Below are 17,914 nucleotides of genomic sequence, written 5' to 3'. Positions count from 1 at the left end.
GCAACACAGCAACAGCTAAGCAGGTACCTCCTCCCGCCCCACCCCACACAGTCAAAGTCAGGTCGATGCAATGAATATTTATCAAGTGCATGTACTGTGCTAGAGGCTGGGGTACAGTAGACAACACAGTAAATGCAGCATTCGCTTTCCTGAAATCTGCAGACCAGCGGAAATTCTCTCCGCTGTCTCCCAGCTACCCTATCTGTTCCCGCTGTCTCAGAGATGGGGAAGATCCAAACCCTCATCCCTTCAATCAGAGCTCTTCCTCCCAAACTCAGCTGGTTGGGGTTTTTTTGTTTTTGTTTTTGTTATTTTAAGATTTTATTTATTGGAGACAGAGCACTAGCGGGGTGAGGAGCAGAGAGAGAAGCAGACTCCCCGCTGAGCAAGAAGCATCCCAGGACTCGAAGATCATGACCTGAGCTGAAGACAGACGCCACCCAGGCGTCCCCCCCAACCAACCCCTGCTGTCCAAACTCAGTTTTATTTTTTTTAAAGATTTTGTTTATTTATTTGACAGACAGAGATCACAAGTAGACGGAGAGGCAGGCGAGGGGGGAGGGGGAGCAGGCTCCCCGCTGAGCAGAGAGCCCGATGTGGGGCTCAATCCCAGGACCCTGGGACCATGACCTGAGCCGAGGCAGAGGCTTTAACCCATTGAGCCACGCAGGCGCCCCCTAAGCTCAGTTTTAAAGGACACTCCTGCCTACGATGAACAGTACTGTATCGTGCACTTAAAAATTTTGTGAAGAGGGTAGATTTCATTGAATGTGTCCTTACCACCATCAGATAAAAAATACAGCTCAAAATGTTTTTCACCCTGAGGCTCTGGCTGAGCCCGTGGGCCCCTTGGAGGGTCCTGCTATGTCAGCCAGTGACTTCTGTACCTCAGCAGTGGTCTTGACCGCTGATTTTTCTCAGCTGTTGAGACTGGGGTGTTGATGGGATGGTGCACCTGCCCTGAGTGTCAGAATCCCCCGCGGTGTCTCAAAAATGCAGGGTCCTGAGCCCAGACTTGCTCCACTGCCCAGGACTGTGTACTTTTAACACCGCCTGGGGATTCTTCTGTACGATGAAATCTGCTCCCCGATTTAGCCTCACTGTGGGCTAAATCCACGGTTCTCAGTACAGGGCGGTGCTCCCCTTCAGGGCACACGTGGCAACATCTGCAGAGATTTTTGTCCCAGTTACAGGGTGCTCCTGGCCTCTAGGAGGTGGGAGACCCGGAGTGCTGCTCTGTAGCCTACGATGCACAGGACACCCCCACGGCAGAGAAGTGTGAAGCCCCAAATGTTGTCAGCAGTCCTGAGGTCTGGAAACCCTGGGTTGAAACGATCCCACTGCCCTTTGTGGCTTAGCTCAGCAATGAGGAAAATTGGGAACTGGAGTGGCAGCCAGACCCCAAGGACCTCCTCTTTTGGGAATTCCCCAAATCCATGTAGCCTGTCACCCTGATAAGGGGCACCCGACCCCAGCCGGAGAGTGCAATCCCGCTGGGTTATTGCGACGGCCTTCTGGTCTACCAAAGACCCAGCCACCCTTCATCGGACTTGAGCGCAGCAAGCCCTCTGATTCTCTCCTTCTTCTCCAGAGCACCCAGCTTCCACCTGCCCCGAAATCCCCAAGTGCCCTGCATCCTCATTGGCCCAGGCACTGGCATTGCCCCTTTCCGAAGCTTCTGGCAACAACGGCAATTTGACATCCAACACAAAGGTGGGTGTTGCAATTCAGCAGCCCAGCGATGTCCACCCTGCCCAGGCAGCCCCACCTGTGTCTCAGCCACTTGGAGGAATGAGGGAGCTCTCTCTCCCCTGCTTCTCTCCCTGGCGGAGGGAAGGGGGCTCATGGTACTGACCTGACCCAGGGCTGAAGTTCATGGTTATGCTTCAAAGGACCTGTCCCAACCAGTCTCCCACATAGCTTGTTCTAGGGCCCGAAATTCCATCCCCAGAAGACATTTCTTTGTTAAGATAGGACCCCTCTGCAAATTCAAGCAGCCCTAGGAGAGTAAACATTAAGCCTTATCAAACGTGTGTATGTTTATGGGATTGTCCCAAAGGCTATTATTCCAGAGCAGGCTTTGCTGTGTGAGAGACACAGCAGATCAGCTTCGGGAAGAGAGAGAAGGAAACCCACAGCTGAGGTGTGCATTGGCCAGGGATTTGTTGAGCGGCTAATAAATGCCAAGCATCGGTGTAGGTGTCAAGGGACAGCACTAGACAAGACAGACACACAGCAAGAGAAAAAAAAAAAAGCTACCCCATGGAGCAGTCATTCTGGCAGAATAGCTAACATCGATGAAGGAGTCACTGTATATTCACTGGGCTCTAATGCTTTAGGTCTCAGAGTAACCCTAGCAGGTAGATGCTGTGATAACTTGTGCTCTGTACCTGCGGAAATGGGCACATAGAAAGCCAAGTTCTCCTCGTCAGACAGAGCTGGAATTTGAACCTGGCTCCATGGTCTGGTCTTTCAGCATGACCCAGTAGTCGGGGATGGGCTGCTAAGTAGCCATTGGGGCAGCAGGAGGGATTGAGACCCAGAGAAAGGAGGTCTGCTAAAATCTGAACACCCTTCACCCTTCACCAACTTTGCTCGGTGTGAGCAGGGGCATGCGCGTGTAGACGTGGGTGTACATGTGTGCAAATACATAGACCCCACTTGTCCCAGGGTTCGTGTGCTCTATCCCTGTGGCACGCGTGAAGGTTCCCAGCGCCCTCTCCTGGCTCCACCAGCCACCCCCCCCCCCAAATCGGGCATCTGAGGAGGTGTGAGCAACGTGAGATCTTTCTGGTCCTCAGGAATGAGCCCCTGCCCCATGGTCCTGGTGTTCGGGTGCCGGCAATCCAAGACAGACCACATCTACAGAGAGGAGACTCTGCAGGCCAAGAACAAGGGGGTCTTCCGAGAACTTTACACGGCCTACTCCCGAGAGCCAGACAAACCAAAGGTAACTTCTGGCCCGTGCACTGTCCCGGGGCCGTGCACTGTTCCCGGGCCGTGCACTGTCCCCGCCCCGCAGCCCCAGATACGCGCATGCGCACGCATGCTTGTACGCGCATGCGCTCCCACCCCCCTGGGCACCCCCTCACCTAGTCTGAATTCTCCTCTGGGGCGTCTCTCTGTGCTTCAGGAAGCAGGAGCATAGAAATATCAGTTTAAAATATCTAGTGGCCCATATTATAGGATGCCACTTATGTGAACTATCCAGAACAGCCGACTCCGTAGAGACGGAGAGCAGATCTGGGGTTACCAGCGGCTGTGGCGACAGGGGAATGGGAATGACTGCTCCTAGGTACAGAATTTCCTTTGGGGGTGATGAATAAGTTCTAGGACCAGATAGGACGCTGGTTGCACAAGATAGTGGTGCACAAAATGCCACTAAATTGTTCACTTGAAAATGGTTGAATGGTACATGAAATGATTTCCGTATCTTACCAAAATACAAATATTTTTAAAATACGAACTAAAAAAAAAAAAAGTAACAGTCCCCAAGAGGCACAAAGTCAAAATACGGACACAGGCCGTGGGGCTGGAGCGTGCTCCTCCTGGATCTGGGGGAGATCCAGAGGGGTCCCAGGAAAGGGGCCGGGAGAGCTGGGGTGGGGTGGGCTGTCAGTGGGTGGGCAGGGGCCCTTTGGTAGCTGGTGTGGAAGTGCCCCAGTGTCTTTACAAGCAGGACAGCCGTGCCAAGACCTACCAGCTGCATGTCCGCCTCACCCCAGGGGAGTTTCCTAGACAAGTGAAAGGCATCCTGAACAGATAGGGCAAATCCCCCAGAGGCTGATTTGGACACCCCCCCCCGTGCCTACCCCACTTTCTCTTAGCCCACCTTCTACTCCAGCTGTTGTACAGCAGCAGGCTTTGCACAGGTGAAAGCTGAGAGCCCCTCGCCTCCCCCATCTCCTGCTGTCTTGCCTCTCTGGCACCCCAGCATAGGCTGAAGCCAGCATCTATCAGAGTACAGGGGTCAACACCCTGGGGGACCTTTGGCCATCGGACAGGGAGTGGGTAGATTGTGAACCCACCCTATGCCCCACTGGGTTATGGCTCTGGAGCGTGTTGCGCATGACCCTTTCCAGGGTCCTCAGCCCTGCTGAGCTCCAGCACAGGGGCAGCTCACTCACACACGCTCGGATCAGCTTTCCCTCTCTTCCTCGCTCCTCCTGCTCCCCTGGGTCACCTATGTCAGGCTCTGCTGTCCCGGGGGCGGGTAGTGTGCTGCTGCCCAGGATCCAGCTCCTTCTCACAGCTCTTGCTGCCCCCTGCAGAAGTACGTGCAGGACATCCTGCAGGAACAGCTAGCAGAACCGGTGTACCGAGCCCTGCAGGAGCAAGGGGGCCACATCTATGTCTGCGGGGACGTCACCATGGCCGCTGATGTCCTCAAAGCCATCCAGCGCATCATGACCCAGCAGGGGAAACTCTCAGCGGAGGATGCGGGCGTGTTCATCAGCAGACTGAGGGTGAGTGGCCTCTTGGATCCCTTTCTCAGCATCCGGTTCCTGTCTCCTCTTCCTCACCCCACCTGTCTCAGTGATTAGAGGGGCCATGATGACATCCCCACCTGCTCCCATTCTCCCATTTATGGCTCGAGGTAGAGGATACCTGTGGTCCCCAACCATAGATGAGAGAGGAGGAGGAGGACTGGGTGTTGGGTGTGCAGGTGCATGTATTAAATATGGATGGGGGCTGTGGTGTGTGAAAATAACAGGTGGGTGGACCACTGGGTAACTGGATAGAAAACTTCCTAAACCGACCCTTCCTGCCCCCAGAACTAAGCTGCAGCGCTGTCCTGTGCAGTTGTCCAGGTTGAGTACTGCACAAAAAGGTTTGTCCAAGCTGTGCCAGTTCGGATGTGAACTGAAATGTTTTTTGCCACCCTGGGCTGGTGAGACCCCAAGCCCTGGAGGGTTAGGGCATGGGGTCTTATGAAGCACAGTCTGGGAATAAAGAGGTCTTCCAGGGGGCTCTGGCTCTTTGTTTGTTTAGAACCCATCTTTTTCAAGGACATTCCATTCCAGGTTGTCAGTGTGTCTGTCTCTCTCCTGCCTTTGGCTGGCATTTGAAGGCTATTTCTGTCCCCCAGGATGACAACCGGTACCATGAGGATATTTTCGGGGTCACCCTGCGAACATATGAAGTGACCAACCGCCTTAGATCTGAATCCATTGCCTTCATTGAGGAGAGCAAAAAAGACACTGATGAGTAAGCTGGCTCCATCCCTGGGGAGAGGGGCGGGCAGAGCCCTCTTTTCCCAGTGCTGATGGCTGGGGGATGTCTCTTTGTTTGCCCTGGCTTTCCCACAGTGGAAGGTGTGCTACAAATGCAAATTCACAGGCCGCTCCAGACCTGCTGACTCTAAAACTCTGGAGTGAGAACCACGGTTGATGTTTTTAAGGGGCCCTCCAGGGGATTCTGAGCCCTGGCTTCTGATCCCTGAGTCTGCCTGGGGCGCCCCCTAGTGGAATGACGTCTCCAGTCTTCAGGAAGGTGTATCCCCAGCCGCTGCTCCCAGCCTTTTTACAGCACCTCCCGCACCCCCCAAATTGCGCAGACTGTTCTCATCCATGCAGATCCCAACCGGTATTATTTTGACAACCTCACTGGTCCTCTAGAAATTGCTGGGAACAGTCTGAGGCACCACAAAACTGGACTGAGTCTCACTAGTTAAACCTCCCCTTAAGGCCGGGACCTCTCAACCGGGTCGGAAGTGGCACTCACCCACGCCTGCCCACAGACGGCCTGCAAACCACCGCCGTGTGCCCTTTATGTTAAATTAGGTAGGAACTGGGTTGTCTCATTTTTGGTGGCGTAGGAAAGACATCCCATTTCTCAACAGCCTCATTATTTTCCGTCTGCATACAAAACATACGTTGTGTCCGGTAGGCTTTCTCACCTTCCAGATTCCAACCCCTTTGGCTGTCGGAAAGCCCCTTTCTTTGCCCCTCTTTATGGCCGGGTGTGTTGGTGAGCAAGCACTCTTTCATTCCTTCATTAATTCATCCGTTCATTCAAGACGAGCCCAGCTAGGGGTCAGGTGCTGTCTGAGGCGGGGAGCCTGCAGAGGAAGGAACAGTGAAACCCAGAGCTTAGTGGCTTTTCTGTGGCTCTGTAAGGAAACAGCTCAGCTTTGCCTCCAGGACACTAACTGCCCACCCCCTCCCCGCCCTGTCTTCCCACAGGGTTTTCAGCTCCTAACTGGATCCTCTTGCACAGATGGATGGCAGGGGGGCTGTCCCGTGCACCCCCGCGGAGCGGCTGCAGGTTTTCTAAGCGTGGACACTGCTGAACCTTCCCTCCGGGACCCCGCGTGGCCCCTGCTGTCCCTCTCGTCCTGTCGCTGTGGTTTTTCCTCTTCTGGGTCCTTGCCCCTCGGTGGTTTCCTTGGCCCTCTTGGGTTTTCTCCTTGAGTTGTCCTGCTACAATGCAATGCCTTTATAATCCACAGTGGCTCTTACAAAACTGTTTCCCCCTCCCTCTCTTCCCGAGGAGGGCAGATCCCCGGCGCATGACATCACTGGAACGTGGCCGTGGCTCTGGGGTTCCCCCGGAGAGGCTCCAGGGACTGGTCAGGAGGGTCTTCTGAGCCAGTCTCTCTGCTGCTGAAGCCCCCCCTTGTCCTTTTTTATGATGACGTCCTGGTCGTGTGTGTGTGTGTGTGTGTGTGTGTGTGTATGTGTGTGTGTGCACATGCATGCACATGTGGGACAGGCCTGGGTCTCCATCTGTCCCCTTGCCTGTGGCAGCGTGTGGCCTGCAGACTTTCAGTGCCAAGAACCGTGCCCTGGTTCTCCACACGTCCGTAATTTCTGTCTATGCTCACATCCCTGAAACACTGGGAGGCACCCTCATTGTCCTGGTTACAAAGGGCAGGGGGAAGCAAGTGTGATGATTAAGGGGGGGGGTGCTCCGTTAAAAAGGGGCTCACAGAATCGGTTGCATTTAGATTCTGGTACCAGTTAGTGGAGCCCTCCCTGGGAAACTAACCCGTCTTGTGGATTAAACACACCTCCTCCCCAGCCCAACCCCCCACCCCAGACAGGATCACCTGATTTGGCCCTCCCCGGACCATCCCATCCACAAGAGGGGGAAGTAATGTCCCAGGGAGTATGGGGAAGTAAGAATCATCCTGTCTTTGCCACCGGGTGACTTTGGGCAAGTTCCTTGTCCTCAGTTTCCTTTTATAATTTATGAAGTGAAAAAAGATTGAATAGATCAGCCTTTAGAGTGGTAGAGACTGGAAACAGTTTCAAGGAAGATATCACTGCTATTTTTTTATTGCCCCAAATAGGGCTGGCCCTTCCACCCCGGGAAGGAAATAACAGAAGGCCCTTAAAGCAGATAAGTGTGAGAGGGAAGACATCATGAGGCGTCACGCGGCTTCCTCCCCAGGACCACCACAGGGCATGGCCTGGCCCTCATACTCCTGGCCTTCTAAAAGCAATCTCCCAAGTTCCTAGCCTGACAAAATAATTCTGCCAAAGAAATGAACCTTGACTCCGATCAAAAGTGGGCAACACAATCTTCAGTGGGAATCAGGGTCAGTTTAGTTTCCCCCCTCCCCCAACCCTAGGAGGTAAAGTGCTGTGCCCACCATCAGGATGAATGGGCTGGGAGCCCCTGCCCCCCGCAAGTGCTCAAAATCAGTGGAAGGCCTGGAGAGAGCCAAGAAATTGCTGGAGGTTGGAGGGGAAGCCTTCTGCGGGTGGGCTGTTCTGTTTTGTTGTTTTATGTTTTGTTGCCCAGAGAGAGAGCTCCGCCTTTCTGTAGGGCACAATGGGTATTTCTTGATGCTGTTTGGGGAGCCTGCCAAAGAGAAAGTGCCCTGGCCCTTTCTGGAAGAGCCTTAGGACGTGGAGTGCCAAAGAGATGTCCTCAGGAAGGGACAACCTCCGAGATTCTTAAAGGCAAAAGGCACACTGGCCCTCGCCTTTCTCCAGCCTCCACGGCAGCCCCCCTCCCTCTGGGGTCCCATCCCCCTGCATGCGGAGCTGGGCTGCCTCCAGTTACCACCTCCCAGCCTTCCTTTAATCCTGTTTCCTCTGGCTGGGGCTTCCATGGCAAGGAGACCAAGCCTGGGCACTCAGCGTGCTACCCTACTCTGCCAATCTGGAACTCCAGACGCCCATTTTATACACGATTCTGGCTCCTAGCAGCTTCCCCCACGGGGGCTTTCTTTCAACCCTTTTGAGCCCTTTAGAGACACTTGCTAAGAGGGCCCTTGCTCCCCAGCCCCTGAACTGCAGTGTCCAGCCTCACTCGGGGAGGAATGTATCCGTGCTTCCCTCTCCAGACAACCTCTGCCTGTGAGTGCTTTTCCATCCCCGAAGAGTGCTCCTGTGCACTTCCTGTGTGCCGGGCACCTCCGTCATGCACCCCTCCCCTCCAGTAGCAGGCTCGCAGATGGAAGCATCATCTCCTTGCACCCAGGAGTCCAAAGCAGTGATCCCAGAATCGGAGTGCATCCTTTCTTCCCAAGAAAGATTTTTGTTTTTAAAAGAAATGCCTTTCAACACCCAACACTGGCTGCCTCAGGACTCCCTGCTAGAAGACTGGAGGCTGGCCTGATGTGTTTCTCTCATTTGCCAGAATCCCTGTTCTGAAAAACCTCCCTGTAAGGAGCCTTTGAAGAGGTAGAGTGTGGAGTCCTGATTTAGGGTTTGGCTCTGATGCAGGGTGGGTAAATGCTGCCCTCTTGTGGTGGTTTTTTATTTCGGTCCCAGTAGCCCAAACCCAGGTGCAAAATTTGGTTTCACAATAGGTGAGCAGAAAAGTAAGATTGATTGGGCATTTGGGAGTTACCTAGATTACAGACCTTGGACTGCCCTGCAGTGGCTCCAACCCCATTTAACAAAAGGGAGCTTGGCCAGGAGTAAGGAGACCTCCCCCTCCGCAGAAGCTGACATGGCTATGCCCCCCCCCCCATTCATCACTGTGAATCCAGAGCCAGCACCTTGTGTTAGGAAAGAAGCAGAGCTAATTAAACTCCCTGAGCGGAGGAGTCTTTTCCCGCATAACTTCTATGGAGGGAGACAGCCAGCTATCCTTCGGTTCAGGGAAATGCTTCACACCCACCAAAATGGAGCCTTTGTAAGCAGCCTGAGTTCCAATGCTAACTCTTCCCCCTCCCCCGTTTCCACGGACATCCCTGGGCTGGTGATGTACCCTTTCTGAGTCTATATATCCACTTATATAGCAAAGTGAGTTAAATGAGATAATGCCCATAAAACAACCACTTATGGTACCTGGCCCATTGAAGCTTTCAAATTTCATTTTTCCACTTCACTAATAACTATGCAGAAGGTACAAGGGAGAATACGGAGCCCAGAACAGTTTTGGTTTGTAGGCAATGAGAATCTCGGTATGTAGACACACAACTCGTAGACTGGATATAAATGTCTGGGGTTTGAGAAATGAGTGGATCCCACCGCAGGTTTGGGGAGATCAGATTTCCGGGAAGGAGGAAGCGTGAGAGGAAAGGCACAGAAGGGAGCACTTTGCTTCTGGCACAGCTTTGGAAGGTGCTGAGCCAGATGCTGGGCAGGTGAGCCGGGAGCAGGTGTTAGGGACAGAAGAGCGCATGTCCAGGAATTTAGATTAATTGGAAGGCGGCAGGGCATCCCTGGGAATGTTTTTCAAATGGGAAAAATAAAGTCATTGGACTTGGGCTTGGGAAAGAATGTTCCGGCTGCAGGACAGAGTGTGGACGTGGACAGCTGGTCTGTTGAACTAGCCGCAGTTATTAAATCAGGACCTGAAGACCTCGCTGCTGGGGAGGAGAAAGTCAGAAGTCTTATCTCTAGGCTAAGAAAGGAAAGTCCGGGGGGAGGGGGAGGCACCAAACAGCCTGGAGGGAAAGAGGAGTTTGCTGTTGTTGATATGATAAGCCAGCTTCTCCCTGAGCCAACAGGGTGCATCCTTCCAAGTCCAGCCAGGCCTAGATGCACGGAAAGAAAACTGACCCCAGGCCAACTAGACATTGGCCTTAGAACAAAGGATTTTCTTGCCAAGCACATTCTCAACAGCCACCTGCTTTAGACTTCCAAAAGGAGGTCAGGTTTTGCCCTAAGTCCAAAACAAGTGAGATTTTTCTGACCCAGATCACTGCCAAGATGAGCGAGCCAGATGTCTGGGCCGGTTCACCCCTGGAGCTCTGGCCATTCATGCCGTTGGGAAAACTATGGGGTTAAGCTTCTGTGTGAAGCCAACCGTTACCTTGTATATTTGCATCTCCACTGCCTTGACCTCCAGCATGTCACCGTGCCCACCTAACCCACAAAGCCTTCCGTCTGAATTGGCAAGGTAATCTGAGATGGCCTACAGGTGACAAGGAGAAAGAAATCTTCATCTGGGCGTCCTATAGGGCTTATCCATACACCTTGATGTTTCCCAACCCTTGTAGAGTTTCGTGCATCCAAATGTCCTGTTTGGCTCAAGAATGAAAGGATGGAGGAAGACAGATCTGAGAAGCCCTGCTCCCCCGCCCCACCCCCGGAACTCAACACAGATGGTCTCCATGAACCTGAATCTGACCCTTTGGGGCTGACACCAGCCTGGTCTCTGCCCTTTCTATCATATGTTCCCTGTCCTCAATCCACTCCCAGTCCCCACCTCAGGTGACAAAGGCTGCCTCTTCCCAAAAGATGACCTGCATGGGGACCTAGGTTAACTCTCACCCTGGAACATGGGTCTTGGGGCTCTCCTTGATTACTGTTTGTCAGAGCCACGTGCAGTCGTGCAAGGGAGGCGGTCTGGGGTCAACATGCCTTAGTTTGTTTTTGAGTGTGTTTTGTCCTGGAAGATCTGAATAGCTCTGAACAAGCAAGGCGTGTCTGGTCCAGGACAGAGACTGTTCTTAATGAGGTGTTCCTGGCAGGGAGGAGCAAAGCTGCCTGCAGATGCTGCTTTCCATAGTCTTCTAGAAAATGACTCCAGGATGTCCAAGTGCCCAGACTCGGCTCCGGTCCAGGGTCAGCCAACCTCAGCACTATTGGTATTTGGGGCTGGAGAATTCTTTGTGGTGGAGGCTGTTCTGGGGACATCTCTGGCCTCCACCCACCAGAAGCCAGCAGCAGTCCCTCCCCACCATACCCCCACCACTGTGACATGTCCCCTGGGAGCAAAAGAATCTATCCTGGCTGCCCCAGGCCTTTCGATCCTGGACCCTCTGGTATCAGCAGAGCAGCCCTCAGGTGACAGCTGTGTTTCTGTTATTGGAGAAGGTTTCAGGGGCCGGGGATGATGAAAATGTTGTTTCACAAATTTCCTCCCAAGACGGAAAGGATGACAGTCCCATTTTGGTAAGATGCTGTGCCCTTGGCATCGCTCTAATTATGACCCATGGAGACCCGATGCCGTGCACCCCGCCTTGCTCTGTTTTCCTTGTGTTGTGCTATCTTGTGATCGTAGGATCCACTCTGGGCTCAGCAGTGATTTCCCAGAAGGGAGAGAGAGAGAGAGAGAGAAGGAGAACGCAGTTGGCCATCCCTCCTTGCTGTGCCAGTGGGTTTCCATTCGGGGCTCAGGAGGTGGGGAGGTGGGCAGAGCGGCTGTCACATGTCAACACACACACACACACACGCAGAGTCAGAAATTCGGACGTCCCCCTACCTCTGAGCTCTCGATGCTGCTAATGTCTGCCCAGTGTCCCGTGCACTCCAGCACCTTCCTCCAAGGACCGTCACCCGCCCCACGCTCCTCGCGAGGTTGTCCAAGCTGTGTTCACCGCATGCTCTCCTTCTGCCTTGTCCTCCTCTTCTAACTCGATGGAATTCAACAAAAGTCTACTTATGCCTGTTTGCATTATGGTTAAAATATTAAAAAAAAAGTGGAGTTGACTTCACTGGCTGTGTTCTGTCATTTGCTTTGGTGGGAATTTCTCTCACCTGTGCCCACTGTCACCAGTCAGGGGCCCCCAGGAAGCCCGCCCTGAGCCAGGTGGTGGAAATTGATTGGGAAGTGGTCTTGGGAAGGAGGGGTAGGGAGAGGCTGAGCCGCCATATTGTTGCAGTAGAAATGTCAGCCAACCTTGAGGGGTTTCTGAAGGTGACCTTCCAGAACTGTCCATGATTTGGGGCCAGAAGGCTGGGTGTCATAGCCCTCCATTATTCAGCCCTGGACCAGCCCGCTCTCTGCATCAGAAGTCATCCCCAAAGGGCTTATTGCTGAGGGTGCTCCCAGCGGCTGGGGAATGGTTCCTCAGTCCTCCGGACCCCAGTGGAGCATCTCAGCTTCCTCTCCATCCTGCCTGCAGCACCTTTGTCCCCATAACGGCTGCATCCATTGAGTGGGCCCCAGAGAAACTGTACCATCTTTTTCCCCAGTCCTGCCTTCCTATGTACACAACGCTGAGGACTCTAAAACTTAATTCCTAGCTGGCCTCAAAAGCACTGGCAGGACAGATGAAGAGGAGCTGACCCCAAATGCCCTGACAGGGTGGTGAGTACAAAAGGATCAGCTAGGGGCTGGGCGCCCCCAGGGCTTTGTCATGCCCTTCTGGACATGGCCATTTGGACGCTGTGACCATTTTGACATTCACACCTATTTCCTGGCCAAAAAGCACAAACCACCAGATAGCCTTTGAAGTTACAAAATAATTTACCCAACGTCAGACGTTCCCCGTGTATGGTTCCTGCCTCCTCCACCCCATCCCTGAGCCTCTGGCCCAAGGTCAAATGTGAGAGGCGGGTCAGAGATGGGGTAGAATGAGAGAACCCTGTCAGTCTCCTGCTATATCCTGCGCCATAGAAGTTAACTTAAATAATGTCTAAGAGTGACTAAATGCCAGTCTTCAGGGGCTCCTGGGTGGCTTAGTGGTTAAGTGTCTGCCTTCAGCTCAGGTCATGATGCCAGACTGTTGGGATCGAGTCCTGCATCAGGCTCCCTGCTCAGCAGGAAGCCTGCTTCTCCCTCTCCTACTCCCCCTGCTTGTGTTCCCTCTCTTGCTGCATCTCTCTCTGTCAAATAAATAAAAACAATCTTTAAAAAAAAAATGCCAGTCTTCATGGGACTACTTAGGTATCATTACTCAATCTCAAATTTAACTAATTTAAATTACTCAATCTCTAATTTAACTTACTAAATCATTACCCAATCTCCAATTTAAAACTTGGGAAACTGAGGCACAAGGAGATCAAGCAGAGTCTGTACAAGGTGAACATAACTAGTACATGTTAGAGGTAGAATTCGAACCCAGACTGTCCAACTCAACTCAACTCCACTTCCTCACCACTTCCTGGGGCTGCTGCTAAGAGTCCCAGACTGCTGAAGTTCAAGTCCTGGCTCCTCCACTTCCTCGCTGTGCAACGTGGGAGGAGTTACTCAACCTCTCTGTATCTTCCTTTCTTCACTGTCAAGTAGCCTGTGATTGTTTCAACTTCATTGCATTGCAACAGGATTAAATGAATTAATATTCATTTAATTCAACACACATAGAACAGGATAGAAGTATATATGAGTAAATACGAGTAAATAAACTAACATCTAGCTTCGAATGTTCTCCGCTTTTCTCGCTCCCTCTTGATCTAATTTGCCATTTGCTATTCAGCCCTGGGATCCTTAGGCCCCTAAGACAACCTGTCATCACAGAAGACTCTAATTTTAAAAGCCAATTCCTGGGCTTCTCCCTCTAGCTGCCCATTAGTGCTCACTGGGGATAAAGTCCGACTTCGGACATTTTAACCAGCACCTCCCCCACCACCACCCACATGCACCGGATTTTCAACAGGCCAAGCCTCCAGAGGTGGCCGGAACAATTTAACACTTTTATGCATCTGATTGGGGTGGCTCCTGTTGCCTGGCAACCAGGTGGGGGGGGAATCCCAGTTTACACCAAAAAAGAACCTTCCCAACCACAAATCCAAAGAAAGGGTGGAAAACAAGTGGGGGAGGGGAAAGAACGGATTTTTGAGTGACTAGGAGTCAATATAGAATAGGGGCCTCACCATCAGTTAAATAGTAAAAATGCACCTTTTTTTTTTTTTCCCTCACTGTACCTTTGGCAAAATCACCAGGAGAACAAAAGCAAGGAAAAAAATTTACAATCAGTGGATTGATAGAGAGCTTGGAACCCACATCACTAAAAGGAAATCACTTTAGCAATGGCCTCTGGAGGAAAATAAGATTAAGTTAATCAAATAACAGACAATTAAGCCTGAGTAATTAGTGAAGTGATTTAAAAACCAAACAAAAAACAAAAACAAATCTTTCTGTACTGCTTGACTTGAGGATGGTGGGGGTGGGGGGGACAGGGGTGACCCGTCTCTTGGTCTCTCTGCCTCTCAGTCTTTCCCTCCGCCAGAACTCGGAGCTGATATTAGAAGCCTTGGTCTCTTTGCTTTTCCTTACAGTTTCCAAGAATTTGAAATCTTTCAATATGAACCCTTCTTCCGTCTGCTCCCATTTCTGGTCTCCCAAGGAAGTGGTGGGGGGAAAGACACGAAGCACAGGAAAGGCTCTGAGACACACACCCCCATAAATACAAGGGGTCGTATTCGATCAAACAGTAGGCAGTAATTGAATCAGTTTGGGTTTGAAGGCTTTGAAAAGAGTGGCTAATGGAAATGCAGTTATTAGCAGAAAAGCTGCCGGCGAATCTGTGGGGAGAGAGAGACACCTGTTCCTTTTTCCTTCAAGCTGGTGGCTTCGCTTTCCTTGAAAAACACACACTGCCCCGAGATTGCCCTCTTGAAATATCTCTTTTAACCGTCATGCTTTTTCCACGAGGCAATCAGTGCCACCAGGGACCAGGGGAGGAGGGCTAACCCCTCCCACCAGCATTCAGCGCATGCTCTGGCCCAGGCAGGCAGCCTTCTCAATGACCTTGTCCTCCACGCCTCCAGGCCAACGTCCAGTCTGCAGGTTCACCCCGATGGTTCTAAAGGTAGCTTTTACTTCCCTTCTGTATTTTTGCTACTCCCCTTAACTGGAAAGCCCACCCCCTCCCTTCCAAGGCCAATCCCACTTCTCTTGCTAATGGTTGGATTCAACCATTTTCAGCTGTCTGTACCCATCGCTTGGCATGTAGGTATTGGTGTGCAATAGCTGTGTGTGTGTGTGCACACGCGCATGTTTTATCTGCCTCCATATATTTGTTACCTCTTGCCACTGAACTCTGAGTAACAAGCAAGCACATATGTCCCTGGCGTACCGCATCGCTGCAGCAGAGGTTGGGGTCATGCTGCTAGGGGTCCCGGTTCTGCTGTCCGCTTTATTTTAACTTCACAAAACCCATCAGAGACTTCTGACACCCAGCGCAGGGAGATCATAACTTTGAGCTGTTTTAAGCCAGTAAATTGTGGTAATTTGTTACAGCAGCAATGGAAAACTGATACAACGCGTGTGTTTAATATGCATTAGTTTCTGATTCTCGCCCCTGCTCTAGGGGAGAATCCCCTTCCTTGCCTCTTCCAGCTTCTAGAAGATCCCACATTCTTTTTCTTTTTTTCTTAAGATTTTATTTATTTATTTGACAGAGAGAGAGATCACAAGTAGGCAGAGAGGCAGGCAGAGAGAGGGGGAAGCAGGTTCCCCGCTGAGCAGAGAGCCAGATGTAGGGACCATGACCTGAGCAGAAGGCAGAGGCTTAACCCAGAAGGCAGAGCCTCCCAGGAGCCCTGCTCCCTGAATTCTTTGGCTTATGACCAGCTTCACTTCCACCTCTGCCTTCCTTGTCAACCTTCTCTTTCTGCCTCTGACCCTCCTGTCCCCTCTTCTAAGTACTTTTGTGATTATACTGGGCCTATCCAGGCTGCACAGGAAAATTTTCCCATCTCAAGATTCCTCACCTAATTACGACTACAAAGTCCCTTTTGCCATGTAAGGAAACTGTGGTACTGTGATTTATAATAAGAAATACAGGGGTGCCTGGGTGGCTCAGTGGGTTAAAGCCTCTGCCTTCGGCTCAGGTCATGATCCCAGAATCCTGAGATCAAGCCCCGCATCGGGCTGTCTGCTCCGCGGAGAGCCTGCTTCCTCCTCTCTCTCTTTCTGCCTACTTGTGATCTCTGTCTGTCAAATAAATAAATAAAATCTTTAAAAAAAAAAGAAATACATTTTTTAAAAAAGAAAAAATACATTAGCAGTCTGCACAGAGTTCCTAAAATCCTTGGAATTTCTTTTTTTTTTTTTTAAGATTTTATTTATCTGACAGAGATCACAGGTAGGCAGAGAGGCAGGCAGAGAGAGAGGAGGAAGCAGGCTCCCTGCTGAACAGAGAGCCCGATGCAGGGCTCGATCCCAGGACCCTGAGATCATGATCCAAGCCAAAGGCAGAGGTTTAACCGACTGAGCCACCCAGGCGCCCCAGTCCTTGGAATTTCTTAATATGATAAGAGCGATAAATTCTCCTTGTTCCTAACAAACCGCTTTCACCACATCTGAGTTTAGGTGAATGGATTGACTTATGGAAAGCACCTGGGGATGGGGCTGGTTGCCAGGAGAACCAACCCCATGATCAAAGGCTGGAACTTCTCATCCCAGCTTTCCTGACCCGCGGAGCCAGGAGGCAGCTGCAGGTGGAATCCATTGCCAATGGTCGATGAGTCCATCAGTCCGGCCTTTGTAACGGAAGCCTGCACGAGAACCCAAAAGGACGGGATGCGGAAGCATCTGCGTTGGCGAGCTCCTGGGGCTTTGGGGACAGCTCTGTGCTCAAAAAGATGGAAGGAAAAAAAAACAAAGGCATGGAAGCTCTAAGGCCTCTTTCCCAAACCTTGCCTCATGCCTCTCATCCATCGGACTGTTCCCAAGTTCCATCCTTTTCTAAGAAGCCAGCAATCTAGGAAGTGAAATGTTTCTGAGTTCTGTGAATCATTCCAGGAAATCAATCAAACTGGTGAAGGGGTCCTGGAAACTTCTGCAGCCAATCAGAACCGCAGGCAACAACCGCCACTTCTAAGTATGGGCTGAAGTGGGGGAGGGGGGCAGTCTGGCCCTTCTGAGCCCTGAACTTGTGGTGTCTGACGCTGGATCCAGGTAGACAGTGTCGGAACTGGGTTGAATTGTAGGATACCCCGCTAGTGTTGGAGGATTGCTTGGTGGTGTTGGAAGAAAGCACACGACTCCTAGTACCATCAGAGGCGCCAGGATTGTGAGAATGTGGATGTGTTTGGGGGCTGTTACTCAGCCTACCATTGGCTGCCCTCTGACCCTCCAGAGTCACATTCATTCTCCCCTCCCCCTGTGCAATTTATTTATTTATTTTTTAGGATTTTATTTATTTATTCACAAGTAGGCAGAGAGAGATCGTGGGGAAGCAGGCTCCCCGCTGAGCAGAGAGCCCGATGCAGATCTCGATCCCAGGACCCTGAGATCATGATCCAAGCAGAAGGCAGAGGCTTAACCCACTGAGCCACCCCGGTGCGCCACCCCCCTCCCCTGTGCAATTTACAACCAGCTCAATTGATTTGCATTTACAAGGTGAACCCCTTCTCCACCAGAAATATAATGAAGACCTATTATGGGTTGAGCCCTTTTGTAGACACCGCGGGTCAACCAAGAGGACTCACATTCTGTTGGAAGGAGAGAGACAGTAAATTTTTTTATTAAGATTTTATTTATTTATTTGACAGAGAGAGAGAGAGACAGCGAGAGAGGGAACACGAGCAGGAGAAATGGGAGAGGGAGAAGCAGGCTTCCTGCAGAGCAGGAAACCCAGTGGGGGGCTCCATCCCAGGACCCTGGGGCCCTGACCTGAGCCACAGGCAGACACTTAAGGACTGAGCCACCCAGGCGCCCCAAGACAGTAATTTTTTTTGAAGGAGTATGTCCCAATGATAGATGGTGATAAGAAATTTTGGAGAAAAACAGCGGAGTGACGGAGAGTTTACAGAAAGAAGGCGGTTGAGGAAGGTCTCATCACCCCTGTGACTGAGGTGGCCTAAGGGAGCAGGTTAAGCATGCTTGGGGGGAT

The 17,914-nt window shown here is 51.6% G+C and overlaps 1 protein-coding gene across 10 annotated transcripts in view; it reads left to right on the top strand.

Annotated features, from left to right (window-relative positions):
* NOS1 (nitric oxide synthase 1) overlaps positions 1-6,573 on the top strand; it is a 170,402-nt gene extending 163,829 nt beyond the window's left edge. For all 10 annotated transcript variants that reach the window (XM_013056573.2, XM_013056571.2, XM_045073742.1 and 7 more), the window contains 5 exons: positions 1,592-1,713; positions 2,802-2,950; positions 4,272-4,466; positions 5,090-5,208; positions 6,186-6,573. In XM_013056573.2, the coding sequence (XP_012912027.1) occupies positions 1,592-1,713; positions 2,802-2,950; positions 4,272-4,466; positions 5,090-5,208; positions 6,186-6,201 (601 nt within the window). In that variant the 3' untranslated portion in view covers positions 6,202-6,573. The remainder of the gene's footprint in view (positions 1-1,591; positions 1,714-2,801; positions 2,951-4,271; positions 4,467-5,089; positions 5,209-6,185) is intronic.
* Positions 6,574-17,914: the final 11,341 nt, after the last annotated feature.

This window comes from Mustela putorius, unplaced genomic scaffold, assembly GCF_011764305.1.
Source record: "Mustela putorius furo isolate JIRA1106 unplaced genomic scaffold, ASM1176430v1.1 tig00537248_pilon_pilon_pilon, whole genome shotgun sequence".
Taxonomy (NCBI): Eukaryota; Metazoa; Chordata; class Mammalia; order Carnivora; family Mustelidae; genus Mustela; species Mustela putorius.
Note: the sequence above shows the minus strand (reverse complement) of the source record. Positions and strands in the feature narration are given on the sequence as shown.